Source organism: Hakea prostrata, chromosome 3, assembly GCF_041222555.1.
Source record: "Hakea prostrata isolate BN-2017 chromosome 3, UWA_Hpros_2, whole genome shotgun sequence".
NCBI lineage: Eukaryota > Viridiplantae > Streptophyta > Magnoliopsida > Proteales > Proteaceae > Hakea > Hakea prostrata.
The window spans coordinates 12,523,277-12,537,788 of NC_142602.1; the positions used below are offsets into that span (position 1 = coordinate 12,523,277).

At 37.3% G+C, this 14,512-nt stretch overlaps 2 protein-coding genes across 2 annotated transcripts; one reads left to right on the forward strand and one right to left on the reverse strand.

Annotated features, from left to right (window-relative positions):
- The first annotated feature begins 684 nt into the window (after positions 1-684).
- Positions 685-6,950, forward strand: LOC149020831 (wiskott-aldrich syndrome family protein, putative (DUF1118)). The gene is made up of 2 exons (XM_089149045.1): positions 685-1,037; positions 6,338-6,950. Exons 1-2 carry the CDS (start codon positions 867-869, stop codon positions 6,755-6,757), a joined length of 591 nt encoding a protein of 196 aa, XP_089005171.1. The 5' UTR covers positions 685-866; the 3' UTR covers positions 6,758-6,950.
- Positions 6,951-7,217: 267 nt separating this feature from the next.
- Positions 7,218-13,697, reverse strand: LOC149020832 (nuclear transport factor 2-like). The gene is made up of 9 exons (XM_089149044.1): positions 13,509-13,697; positions 11,724-11,908; positions 10,741-11,044; positions 10,420-10,658; positions 10,141-10,324; positions 9,377-9,498; positions 9,194-9,259; positions 7,952-8,015; positions 7,218-7,773 (listed from the first exon to the last, which is right to left on the reverse strand). Exons 2-9 carry the CDS (start codon positions 11,904-11,906, stop codon positions 7,532-7,534), a joined length of 1,404 nt encoding a protein of 467 aa, XP_089005170.1. The 5' UTR covers positions 11,907-11,908; positions 13,509-13,697; the 3' UTR covers positions 7,218-7,531.
- Between the last annotated feature and the right edge of the window lie 815 nt (positions 13,698-14,512).

A 14,512-nucleotide genomic window follows, 5' to 3' on the forward strand; every position in this document is an offset into this window, starting at 1 on the left:
ACAGTTGCCACTGGTTAATGTAGGCTAATAGAGACTGTTAGATCTTGATAAACAATCTAACTGGTTTGCCTATATAAATGATGCTACATCATTCTTCTAAACCCTAATTTTTATTACATTATTCTCTAAGTTAGAATTTCGTTTGAGAGAGAATTCTTCCACACACAAATTAGTGCGTGAGAGATGTATATTAATATTATATGAATTACAATTCAAATATTTGAGTTTGAATTACAACATGTTTACAATCAAACTCTACAACTTGTTGATACTTTAACTATAACTCAAAACTCTTTTTGATCAGTTGGAGATAAGATCAATCGAGGATTGAATTTGAATTTGAATTCCGCTACACTTCATATCCAATAGATTTTTGATATGTTCATCATCATTTTTTATTATTATTATACTAAAATATTTTTAATCGATCTATGTAATTTGGACAAAAATATTCTTACCCTTACTTCTTCCTTTTTTTTCCTTGAATTATCCTTAGAAACCTGGTTTTAGTCTTTTAAAATCACTGGAACGGTTGGATCCGATCGGTATCGGGATCGCCAGGAACTGGTTCATGGGTTTAAAACGTGGGCCCAAAGGAACGGGTGGAACACACATTTTTGTTCAGAAAGTACCCAATAATAATCCGAAACGTGTAGAAATGATTACCTTAAAGGGATCCACCGGGGAAAGCTTCCTCCATCACCCAAAACGGATGCCTTGAAGCCTTTCAAACGCTCATCGGTCACACCTTACTGAAGCAAGCCCGACAGAACAAATCCAAGAGCCATTGCTTTGATTGATTTTGCTTTGCTTTGCTTTGTTTTGCTTTGAAGAGTCAAGGAGCAGAAGAAAACTGGACACAAGTAATGGCAGTTCAGAGCAGCAATGGAGGATTCTCACTCATCTTATCTTCTCCTAAGAAGAGAAATAATAAACCAGCAACAGGTTACTCCATTACAGTTTTGCCCTTTCGAATTCGTTCCATGGCTACTCAAAAGCCTACCGAATCCGCTACTCGAACTGTTAGCTCCAAAAAGGTCATACAGCTCAGTCATTACCAATTTCTTATTTTCTTTCTTCAACTTCATGCATTTATTGCAGACTAACTCTATTTGTAGTCTTTAACAGTATGTTAGTGAACTTATTGTTCTTTTCTTCTCTTCAAGTTCTTTTAGTCGAACAAATATTAATGGGGGTATATGCCGAATTCAGGTTCGAATTGTCTTGCTATCCTGAGGCTTACTGTCTGGTTCATCAATCCAGTTTGTGATTTAGATTTATGAAGTATAATTTATCCCAAATCTGGAACGAATTGCAGATTTTGCACGAATCTTGTAGAGCTTGAGCTCTAGGAGGTTAATTTTTTTCAAGAAATATCTCAAATATGTAAGCATGTTTTAGAAGGATTTTAGGTCCATTCTATCCTAAAGATATCAGTTGTGCCTTATCAAATTCTTATGCAGACAGTTTACTAGAGATTTATAGATCTATCATTTGGTCTTTTCGATACTTATAGAATTTCCTTTTTATATTTGTATCTTGTAGATCAATGGGATGAAACGGAAGCCTACCATGTAGGTTCAATTTTTTCCCTAGTTATGCAGAGCACAGAGATGAACCATAATGATTAATGGCAGAATGTTTAGGAGTATTGAATGAGCTTACCAAATGGTTGTAGCTACATGGTATGCGTCAACTCTAGAAGAATTACATGTGATACCCAACAACACATCCTGATGGACTGAAGAAATATTGTGCTATCCCATTGTCTTCTTTCATTACAGATTGATCTTGTCCTCTTGTTTAATCATACAAAAGTTAGCTTTAGTTGTTCTTATAGCAGTCTAGGCCTCTAGGTATAGATGGAGCATTTAGTTATCAACTTGATTGCATCAGTTGTTTAGTTTCTGGCTTAATTAGCATACCAGACAATCTTGGGAAAAACTAAAATCACTGCATGGACTTCATGTTCATTCTTCCAACTCCAGTTCATTGACAATGTGGTGTTAGAAGGATCTTTTCAGTATTTTTTGGCTAGCTATCCTCATTTACAAATGGTCCATGGAGTTTTGCATTTTGCCGGGTCTTTGCCTCTTACTTGTACATCCTGTTCAGAGGGAGGAACAGTTGTTACAATATCTTTGCAAATGGCTTGGCTGGGTAAGAAAATGCAAAGATTCCATGTACCGAAGTTGTATCACCTATCTGATATTTTTTGCTGCCCATTGCTTCTGCAGCTTTTTCCTCCCTTACATTCTCTTTTCTTTTGAGTGAGAATTTCAATTGACTGCAAGATCAAACTCACCTGATTATGCCATAAAAGAGTCCACTTTAACAAGCGATTCCTTATATGCAGAATACCAGGAATGTGTTGGCTAGTAAGACCTTTTGTCTTGCTCCAACTCTACTGAGTTTTTGATACTAACATATGGACCAGAATAACCCAAAAGACAGTCGCTGATGATTTCTAAAGGTCCTTCTTGTACCAGATAGGCCAAGGTACCAGGCAGAGCAATCATCAAAGTTGAGTTCCTCATTTTGCATGGGAAGAGGGGAGGTGGTCCACTCCCTGACTACAGCTTCCAATCTCAAGATAAAACCCCTTTCAGATAAGCCAGAAAGCATCCAGAATGAAAGCTGGCTATGCTATTTTAACAACCATCGCTTGTGGTACCTCACTTGATGTGCTTCTGCTACAGGTCTCATTATTCCTTCCTGGTGGATGTTTTGAATAGATGCTTACCGAATAACAGCCCAACCTGAAGGTCAGATTTTAAGGTTTGACTGGTCTCCAGTTCAGAGCGCAACCCCAAAAGAAAAAAATAATACTTATATTGAATATCTGACTCTCTGAGCTGAATGATATACTGATTGAAATAGATGGCAGAGTCAAAAGTATTAAATTTCAGTTTAAACCAAGGATTGGATGCTGAGATTGGACAGTCTTTTGTAGCTTAAACATGGTCATGCTGCCTCAAACAACTTTCTTTTAACTATCATTTATCAGTGCTGCACCCACTTCATCTCTAACATTCTCAATCTCTCCTTTATCCTTTCTAGTTTTGCCAGACAGCTATCTTAACATCCTTACCTCAGCTATATTGAGTCTTCTCATTAGTTCTTGAAAATGCCCAAAGTTTCATACCTTAAATCATAGCTGAGTCATATGATTGTCCTGTAAACTTTTCCTTTTAAGTTTAAAAAGAATAGATGTATCACTCTTCATTCATCCATCCAATTTCAATTCTCCGTGAAACATCATTCTGTATTCCACTTTCTTTATTTATGATTGGGCCAGAGGCTAAGTCACCCCTGAAAATTGTTAAAAGACTTTCAGTGACTCAGAAAAAAGTCTTAACAGTCAAAAAAAACTCAAGTAGATGATGTCCTAATTAGGTGAGACCAACTCAACTTAGAGAAGGAAATAACTGACTAAAAACAAACAAATTAGAACCAAATCAGGTGCACCCGAATTCAAATTGAGTCAACTTTGAGCTATTGTGTTGACTATTTATTCCCCCCTTTTGGTATTTCATACCACTAATGTGTGTCACTAGATATGCTTCCTATACCTTCTCGTTTCTTTTTAAGCAACAAGATGCCGAGCCCCCACCAAAATTGTGTCATACCTGTTAACCTAAATAAGTCATCAGCAGCAGCAGCAGCAGCAAAGCCTTAAATTTAAGCCAGAATTTTCGTAAGTGTATTGGCTTTCCTCTTCTTTTCTCTTTTTTTTTTGGGGGGTCTTGTGGTTTGGACATTAGGTTCCGTTCTACGAATTGTAAAGATTGCCAAAATGAGTAAGGTGATGCAACAATTATCATCATTGTTGCTATCATAATGTGTCAACTTCACCAAATGGGAGAAACTAATCTTTAATTTGAGTACAGACAACTAATTTCAACTGTCTTTTAGATCCAAAATCCTCCCCAAACAGGTGCTTGGAGGCACAAAGGCATGGTATACTATTTTGCTTATTCTTTGCTCCTACTAGTGTGCAGCCTAGGATTATATGACTAGGTATAACAGAAAACAAAAGAGGGGGATGGGGGAGAATGTATAATTTTATCCCATTCCTTCAAGATGCTGAACTCACAGAAAAGAAAATCAAAGAGCTAGCTTTAATTGGTTGCTTTAATCTTTTAAAGGGAAAATAAATAAACTTACTTTCCTGATAATAGTCCCCCTGAACTCTGCTTGTGCTGAAGCCTTTGGCACTGTTTTGCTTTTTTTACTTTCGTGATAATCAAGCTCTCCACTCCTTCAGTGCTAATTTAGCTCCAAGCAACAGCAAGGTTCTCCTCTCCCTCTCTTTCAAAAGGAGATTTTCTAAAAACCTCTCTAATCCTCCGCTCATTTTTTTTTTAATTAGTAATTCCTTATTATCTCTCTAAATTGCTCTTTTAAATTTCTCCCAATCTGTAATGTGCTTGGTGGCATCAAATATGGAGTGTGATGCTAGATTGGGCCAACTTAGTAAAAAGTAGGTGGAAGTGTCTGAATTGCATAATCCATCATCCCTAAACAGTTAGACGTTTTGGTGAAATATCTAAGGGGCCTGTTTGGTTACATAAATCCAGAGATCTCTGGATTCACAAATGGGAGATTTATATCCGTTTGGTTGTGTGAATCCCTGGATTCGTGAAATCTAAAGATTCACCTCTTTACACTAAAAACATGAATCTGTAAATTTATGGGTATGAACCTACTATAAAAGCGCTAAACATTTGAACCATGACTCCATAGATTTGAAATCTCTAGATTTTTTAAGTCTTCAGACTCAAGTAACCAAACAAGCTCTAACAGAATCTTGTCTCTTCCTACCACCACAACTCCTATGCCCTTTTTAGATAAATTACCTCATTTGACAAACCCATCTGCACCAATGAAACTGAAAAAGGAGAAACAGCAGCAACAAGCAACAACAGACAAAAGCCAGAAATGTTCTCTTTAACCCTCATTAACTTCATATTGGTTTAATCCATTCAAAATTAGGTTTGAATTTTTTTTTTTAATATATTTTGTGCAAGTTATTTGACCTTTTCTTGTCATTATTGTATTTTTAATTCTGAAGTTGCTAGATTTGTTCTAGTTTTGTTTTGTCATTAAACAATATCTTTATCCAACTTTGTTTTTTTCCGCGTTGTATTAGAACAAGAATAGAGATGTCAATTTTGATGTTCAATACTACAAAGCTTGTATAGCTCTTTCAATTAGCCTTCCATTGTTTTGGCTGGTTATGGAGACACTTAATCAAATCCCTCTTAACATATTCCATTGTGGAAGACAGCATGTCGTGTATCGAATTGGCCATGATATATCTAATCCATGCATAATATTATGAAAAATAGATAAAAATTTGTGATTGCTACTTAGTATCGGCAATAGGTCTGAAAAGTATCTAAAAGGATGAATTTAAATATTTGCACCCTGTCGAAGGGAACCATGATATGTTTGGAACATAATCCATTTTGAGAGATTTGAAATAACACTCTTTCGTTGAGAGGTTCTATTAGTGTGTCTGATAAAAGAGGACTCACTACCAAGTGATTAGTGTGGCCTCTTTTTACTGTATTGAGGACTTGACACTCCTTTTCCTCCATAGTTGTTAAAGACCAGAGAATTTCTGTAGCAGTGTCAGTCACAGTTGTCACTCTGAAAATATAAATCAGCCTAGGTCTGCTAAAATATGCCTCAGCTGCATAAATTGAGTTTAGACTTGGTTTTGTTTAAATATGTAGAACAGATAAATTTGCTTTTGTTCTAAATGATCATTTAGAAACTTTATGGTGGATTTTCTTGATCAATTGGACTCTTACCAATGAATTTGAGACAAACTGTACTACCCGCCCGGAATTTCGAGGACTCTGATCCAAATTGTATCATCATATGGGTAGATTTAATGTAGCAGAATTGAGTATGTTGAGATGCATGAATAGCAAAACTAGGAAAGATAAAGTAAGAAATGATTATATTAGTATTGATTTAGGAGTAGCTTCAATAAATAATACAAGAAAGTTGTTTGAAGTGGCATGACCAAGTTCAACAAAGGCTTTTAAATGATGCCATTTGGAGGAGTAATTTAATCCAAATTAAAAAAACTGAAATACTAGGGACACCTAATATAACCATAGCAGTGGTGAGAAAAGATATGCATGGCCTAGGCCTTATATCTAGTAGAGCCTCAAATAGATCTGATTGGAAGGCAAAGATGGATATAACTGACCACATTCAGTGGGGGCTAAGGCTGCTGTTTCTTGCTTCTGTAAGTTCTAAGTAATCATTTTTAAGCCATTTTTACTTCTCTGATTCATTCTGATGAAAGGAGAACATGCAGGGTTCAACGGTATTCTCTGCTGGTGAGCCAGTCCCGCGCAGTAGCAATGGGAACTCATCACCCCCAGTAAAATTACTGACTAGAGTAGAGCAGTTGCGACTACTAACAAAGGCTGAGAAAGCAGGGCTATTATCTGCAGCAGAGAACTTCGGACTCTCCCTGTCTACCATAGAGAAACTAGGGGTCCTCTCAAAAGCAGAAGAGTTTGGGGTGTTATCAGCTGCAACTGACCCAGGGACCCCAGGAGCTCTGTTCAGCGTGAGCCTGGGACTGCTACTGCTGGGACCCCTCTGTGTTTATCTTGTGCCTGAAGAGTATCCATGGGAAGTTGTAATACAAGTTTTTGTGGCTGTGACGTGTGTTGTTGGAGGATCTGCTGCTCTTGCTGCGTCAAACCTCGTATCCAACCTGCAGAAGTGAAGCTGATACCATGATACAACTACTGAGAAAGTGTAAAAGGTATCAAGACTGCTACCCAGATGATTTTTTCTGGGGTTGAATCTAGAATGTCCTAAGGTTCTAGCAACATTCGAAACACATTCTTAAATTATTTGTAAGTAAATCAATAACTGTATTTAGTCAGCTTATCAGATTCTCTCTAGATGAAGCCTTCCTTTACCCATGTCTTCACCGTTGCCTGGTAAAGTATCATATTAAGACTAGACGCCTAATACATTATTTAAACCCAACGCCAATTGTACGAGATCAAGACATCCCTTCCTTCCTCTCTGTGTGTGTCAAGTCTCATAGTTGACGAAGTTTAGAAAGCCAGTTAATTTACGAAGCATGTCAAGTAAGAGTTAGGTGATTCCATCCTACAGGTAACAAGTTTCAAGTCATCAAACAATAAAGGAAGAGAAGACATTGAGTATTCGTACATCCACTGGCAAAAAAAATTGGCCAAGACCATTTTACCAAGACACGAGTTTGAAGAAGTCTGATTTAGCCATAAATTTTTAATATCACCTACCATCAATGACTCGCTCGTACAAAATTGTGACGAAAAATTCCAAAATAGTACATCATAAAGAGCCTCTCATCTGAAATTTTAACTCCATCTAGAGTCAAAAGAATTAACTCAATGCAGAGTTGACGCTAATAACTAACTTGCAAACCCAATCAAGTGACGAAATTTTGGCCCAGGAACACCCACTCATCACGTCAAAAATAATCTTCACATCTGATCCTTCAGTTTCATGTAGAAGCCGCCTGACCACCTTGGCGGCCAACTCTTCCATTTAAATTCTCATCAACTCGCTGATAACTGTCACCGCCGCGTCCACCTCTTCCTCGCCCTGCATAGTCGCCTCTGTTTCCAAACTCATTTCTGCCATAACCTCGGTTGCCACCAAAGTTTCCACGGCCCCTGAAATTGTCATTTCTGAATCCACCACCCCTGCCAGGAGGAAATCGAACCCCTCTCCCGCTGCCAACAACTGTAGAACCACAGCAAAATTTGAGCATACATGTGATTTTGTATCTTCACAGTTTCAGTAAATTTAAGGCCAGATATACACTATTGAGTTAAAGACAAGTGGTATTTCCCCACCAGGTCTTTTTTTCTGCTGGGGGAAGGGGAGTGTGTGAAAGGAATCCCAAGACATTGTTACTTGCCTCTAGTTGTAGTTCTCTTCTCCTCAATAAAAACTTGCCGACTACCAATCGTGACAGATGAAGCCTGGTGATTAACAAATTGAAGATTAATAAATAAACCAACAAACGGTCATAATCAACAATCAGGGAACAAACATGAGACAATTTATTCTGCTATAGTGGATTGCGGGGTCTAAATACACCTATTTATTGATGCCACATCTAAAGCTTGGTTATGACCGCATAAGATGGCCTCATCTTAAGATCATGCGGGCAGATTTTCTTTGGACTTCTTCTCCATGGGCTTTCAATGCATGTCCACAGTATGCAAAAACTCAAATGTAAATCACTAGAGTTTTCAGGGATTTAAATCAAGTCATATCCTCCCAATGGTGTAAATCTAACCTAGAATTTCTAAATATGTAAAAGGGTTTGAATGTAAGAGCTCAAGGATGTAATTCTAAGTTAACACAAGCATATTAAGGTTTTGGTATAAAATGTGAAATCCTTCCTCTTCTTTGCAAATGAGTTCACAGCAGTAAGCTGGCTACTCACTGAACAACCCCCTCCACCTCCCAGTCATTCTTTATAAATGACAGCTTCACAGCCCCATGGCTCACTCTATTTTTTCTTTATTTTCTTTTCACAGCAAAGTTTCCTCTCTTCCTTATTCTTCTCTTCTTCCTCACTTCACAACTACTCTCATTTTTCCATCATTATTTACTTCATTCTCTCATCAAATTATTTTCTCTCCTTCCAAAATAGAAAGACTTCTGCCTTCTTTTCCTCTTATTACTCTTTAAACTACCAAACCAATAGTTCTATGTTATCTGTTCTTATCAGTTTGTTTAAACTTCAAGTTCAGCTTTCAAGCAGCCAGTCTTCTTTTTTCTTCTACTTATGCTCTCCATGCCCATCAACCACCCTTACTCTACTGTGTTTCACACAATTAGACCCATATATTTTTCATTATTTGTCTGATTAGACTCAGAAACTTAACTACAGATCAAATATTTATTCTCTTAAAACAAGACAATAAGATCTGATTCTTCTCTACTAGATCTGACAATCAAATCTGAGTTAAGCCATAACGAATATCTAGCCATCAGATTGGAACATCTCTTCCATTCCATTCGGTCTGATCGATCTGCTTAATTTATTTAAGAATTAAGAAAGTACTAGAATTATAGATAAAGCAATCAAGAATCAATCTAATCGAAAACATATCAGATTCAGCAGTAAATAAATGAGCATATCATTTACCTGGATTGCACCCTTCATGGAGTTCTGCAATTCAAACTCAACAAAGCCAAAACAGAATTGCTGTTGCTGCACAGCCAACAATACAAAATATGCATCAGAATTTAACTGGAAGTTCTTTTTTCGCATACACAAGAGTACATATCATAGAACAAATGAAAGATCTAACCGTAGAAAGAAAATGACCTTATTACTCCTGACTTGTATACCACCAGGTTTAATAGGACCAAATTTCTTGAACTCCTCCTCAAGCTGAGCAACAGTGGCATTTAAGGGCAAGCCCCGGACATAGATGGAATGACCTTCAACTGTTAAAGAATGCAAATATTAGGGGAAAATTAAGAAACAAAATCTAGACGCATCCTAAAGAAAAAAGTTGGTATAGACGGAAAAATACCCACTCAAGTTGCTACTCAACACAGCTATAATCATTTGACAGACAGGTCAACAGACTAGCTACACAGTCTGTACGTAGTTAATCTACTTTACGCTAGTAGGTAATAAGCCCTGCTACTAATACTACTGAATTAAGATACTAATTTCAGGAAACCAACAAGTGGTTTACAGCCATCTAATAAGATGACTTCCTAACTAAAATATATTGGGATACGGGATCAACTACAACTAACCTAATTGATAATTTGATAAACATGCTTTCAACTTAATAAATAGTACACAGATCATGAAAATACTTGTGGATTAAAGCATGTAAAAATAGCTACTACTACTGAAAATACTAATGCATAAAAATTAAACAAATACATGCTCACTTTCCATTTGGCCTAACCACTAATATTACTAGCCTAATCAAAGGATAGTGTCCTAGACAAATGAAACGGTCTAAACTTCAGAAAAACATCGAAAAAGAGAGCACCAAATCAGAATTCCAGTTACTGAGAGAATGCCAAGAGAATGACTAGCACTCGAAAGAGTTTAAACAGGAGATATACCATCTTCTTGGGCACTGCTACTTTCAGGGGCATTACTGATGGTAGGGGCTGCAGCTTCAGGTGCTGAGGCAGGTGCCGTAGAACCATGAGATTGATGCTCAGTATTTGCTGGTGCTGCTGTCCTTACTGTATTGGTAGGTACATAAACCGGAGTAGGAGCAGTAGGTCCTTTCATGACTTTCACCTGAACAAGAAAAAACCTACTCAATAAGTAAAATTGGCAAAGTAAATCAACACACATGCAGAGAGTAGCTTAGAATGGGGAAACAGAAAGCATACAATTGATGCATAAGACTTCTTAGGTGCATCTTCTTGGATTGTAGAAGAAGCAGGCTCAACAACTGGAAGGGGTTCATCTTGAATCAGTTCAGGCTGGGGCTCCACAGGAAGCTCTTCTTCTATAACTGATCCATCTTCATTGTCCGATGGATCACAGACCTCCTCACCGTTGTTAATGTTCTCCTCCATCAGAGATGTTGCAGGGTCAAGTGCAGGTCCATCAGGAACATGAGCTGGCTCTGGAAACAAATACAAAAGTAAAAGCTTAAATGATTGCAGATGACTGCCAAAATTGAAATACCAAAAGAGGGTGATGCCAACCTGGATCTTGCGTAAAAGGAGCAACAGGAGTGCTATCACAACCACCATTGGCTGACACGGAGCTACTCTCAAGAGTCTCATTCTCATCAGCATACCTAAAGATATCATTCAAGACGAAGTAACCTTTGTCTTGTGGAGCCAGAAAGAATGACTGCGTGAATTTCCTTCTCACATTGTCCTTTCCAGTAAGCCAACCTGTCACCAAAACAGTCACTCCATCCTTGTGAGAATCCTGAGCATCTACGGTCTTTATCTCTGCCTTAAACTCTTTGTAGTCCAAAGAAAGAATCTTGGCATTGATTGCCTGCACACAAGCAGATGTGTTAGTCCACTGCTTGAACCATAATAAAATTCCAAGCTTCCAATTCCACATCAGTAAATTCAGGAGAAAGCATGATATTTTTTTCTTGCAATTAAGAGGGAAAGGTAAACCCCCTTTGGTTCAGAGGCAATTTTCCCCAAAGGGCCCAAACATTAAGAAAGATGATCTAAGTGCAAACCCTTATATTGTCAACTAGTGCTAGTAATTGAACATGAAAGTTTTTGTCTAGCCATGCAAATTTGGGAGAAGGCATGATCAATGGATCGTTGAACCGGATTGCTGATGCTATGCTGCATTCATTGATAGATTATGACAGCAATTAGAAATATACAGAAGTTGCTAAAAATGCAGTTCACCAAACCATTCTAGCATTTCAGTAAGGACAGTCAATAAATAATACTTAATCATTGAACAAATAAGGTCAAGGCCTACCCTGTTTCCAAACATCTGGAAACACGTCAGACATGCATAAAACACAGATCATGCTCTCACTCAATTCCTTATAAACGAAGCTGTCCAATGGATTTAAAAAGAGTTTATTTATTTCCTTGTACATATTCTCCAGTTTTGATAAATGCACAGTTGCAGTTGACATGGAAAATTTCACGGGCTCAAACAAACACTAATAAATAAGGCAACATAATGGAATAAAAGAAATTACATTCATCGTCGACACTGATGTCATAGTGCCATTGGGTTCTGGCCGGCTTATCACGCTTGAATCCTGATAAAATCTGTAGACCAACTCTGGTGATTGGTGAAGAATATGATAATATTGCTCCACAAAGGCATTCCCAACCACTTGGGCACTTGGAGCTACAGGGTTTGATGTCGGCATTGCCATCTCTGCATATGAACATGTTTAGAATATTGCAGCAAGATGTTTTCAACTTATCTTCTTAAGTAATGTACAAAGGGCTAAAAGGAAACTATTTTATATTACAAACAAAAATGGGAAAAAAATAATAAAGGAAGCCAGAAAAGAATCAGATACCACCAGACCAACCACAAATCTAGCTAGACAAACCAAAGTTGAAAGTCAATGAAAATATAAACCATACAAAAATTCCGGTACGAAGTCCTTGGTGTGATGCGAATATTAAATCACCAGAGAATAAATTGCCAGCTGTTATGATTCATTCAAGCCGAAATCCAAGAAATTGAAGGAAACAACACCTTTACTTTTAGAAACAATCAAAATAACACCAACACGTGCACCAGTCACCAAGTGCTTCAAAGTTGCAAGAGGCCCAAAAAGATGTAGTAAACACAAAGTTGATACACGCTAAATCGGAGCTTGTGACTTCATACATAAAAAGTATCATTAATGAGACTTGCAAAGCAACAAAAGAAATAATAACAATGCTTTTTTTAATCAAAGGAAACATTATATTGAGCACTCCAGACGCAATCTGGAGGCATTAAAACCTGTATTTACAAAAAACGGGGGTGGGGACTGCCACCAAACATAAGATAAACCAAACTGCAGAACACCTCTAGCCATATAATCAGCTGAGGAATTGAAAACAATGCAGTCGCCAGCAGACATAAAAGCTAAACCTTAGTACAAAAATACCATAAATTGAAAACGATATTAAAGATCAAACCTAATTAACACAAAAGACGGATGATGGGTCTCATAACAACAGGGAAGGGGGGGGGCGAAAAAGGAAAAAAGAGCCGTCACACGGTCACAGTACCCCACATCCCCATCCCCAAAATAAAAATAAAATAGTAGCGGAAAGACACGATTTCAAAAAGCATTAAAATACGCACGAGTAGAAAAGAGATATACTGATATACAGATCAAAAGTCGAATCTTCAGGCTTCCGCGGAGAAACCCTAGAAAACGAGAGATAAGGAGACAAAGCGTACAACCCTAAATCAAATCTGTAAGTTAGAGAAAAATAAAAAATAGAATCAGAGACCGAAGGAAATCCCTTTCGCAAGAAATGAAATCAGAGGATCACGTACACCAAAACCAACAGAGCAAGAGTATAGCGAACTCAAGATCCAAGCAGCAGAAAGCTTGATTTTTAATCAGAATATAATTTACACATCTTCAATCTTACAAGGAAATTCTTAGATCAACAATCTACCAAAAGAAAACCCAGGTTCTCCCCGACATCAAATCCCCTAAAAACAATACAAACGATGAAAAAATACCACCGATCGACTGACCTGTTAATCCTAAAATCAAAACTACAATCATAAAACAAACCCAGAAGAAGAAAAAAATGAAAACAATAGCGACTACGCTAATTGAAAATGCATTATTGGATGAGCAGAATGCAGCAATTATCATATACCTAACGGTTAAGAACAGAACTCATCAAAACTCCAAAATCAGCTCGAGATGGAACAGAGACAGCAAAATTTTTACATAAAATGATGCAGATCAATAACAAACAAACATCCGAAGCAGAAGGCTAAGACGAAATGTTACCTCTTAACAGAACAAATTATCTGAAGAAGAGAGACAGAGAAGAATAAGGAAGCAAGAACAGCGAGGAAAATGGAAGTGTTGTTGTGGGTTTATCACAGAAGCTTAAGAATTAGAGACCCAGAAGAGAAATCAAACCCCAGCAGCCCTCGCTAGCCGAAACAAAATACGAAACAAATGAACACTCTCAGATCTATTTTATTAAGAAACTGTGATTTGACCATCAAATTAGGGGTATTTCGTCATAAGAAAAATGTACGACATTGCTTAATTTGGCCCATATGGGCTGGATTGCTGAGCCCTGAACGTGGAGGCCCATTAATATGGCCTTTTTGCATTCCTTGGTTAGTGGGTATTTCGGGTAATTTAGGGTTTGCCACGAATGGCTTCATCATTGCCAACTGGCGATTGATCTTAGCCGTTCATCGTTGACACGTGACAGCCAGCGACGCTGATTTTGTGATGCCGATCAGGTGTGACTCGTCGAGTCAATCGATTTTGAAGCGACCAAATGGATTTGAAAAACCTGGTTTTCAAATTATAATTATCCGTTGACTAAAATACCCTTATTACCAAGTTAAATTTATTCTGTTATTTTTTTTTTTTTAATACTATTACTTTCAGATAAGGACAAGATATATTTCATTTAAAAAAAATATGACATAAATAGAGCTGAACGGCTGGTTAAATAAATCTGAACCATATTCATTCGAACTTAATAAACGTGTTTGATATATTTCAATCAAGCCTGGATGAAATAAACGTGTTTGATATATTTCGAAGACAACCCTAAGTGATGTCTATTACTCTCGTATATAAGAGTGAGAGGGGTTGTTCATTTGAAAATGATAATTACAGTTAGAGACTTAGAGACGTTTTTTTTCGTTAACCCGTGCTACTGAAAATGGAACAGTAGATATAACTTTAGATCCTTAAGTGATATCACATTTAAGAATGCGTCATTAGATAGAATAAATGATTGATTTTATGGGGGATGCATTGTTTAA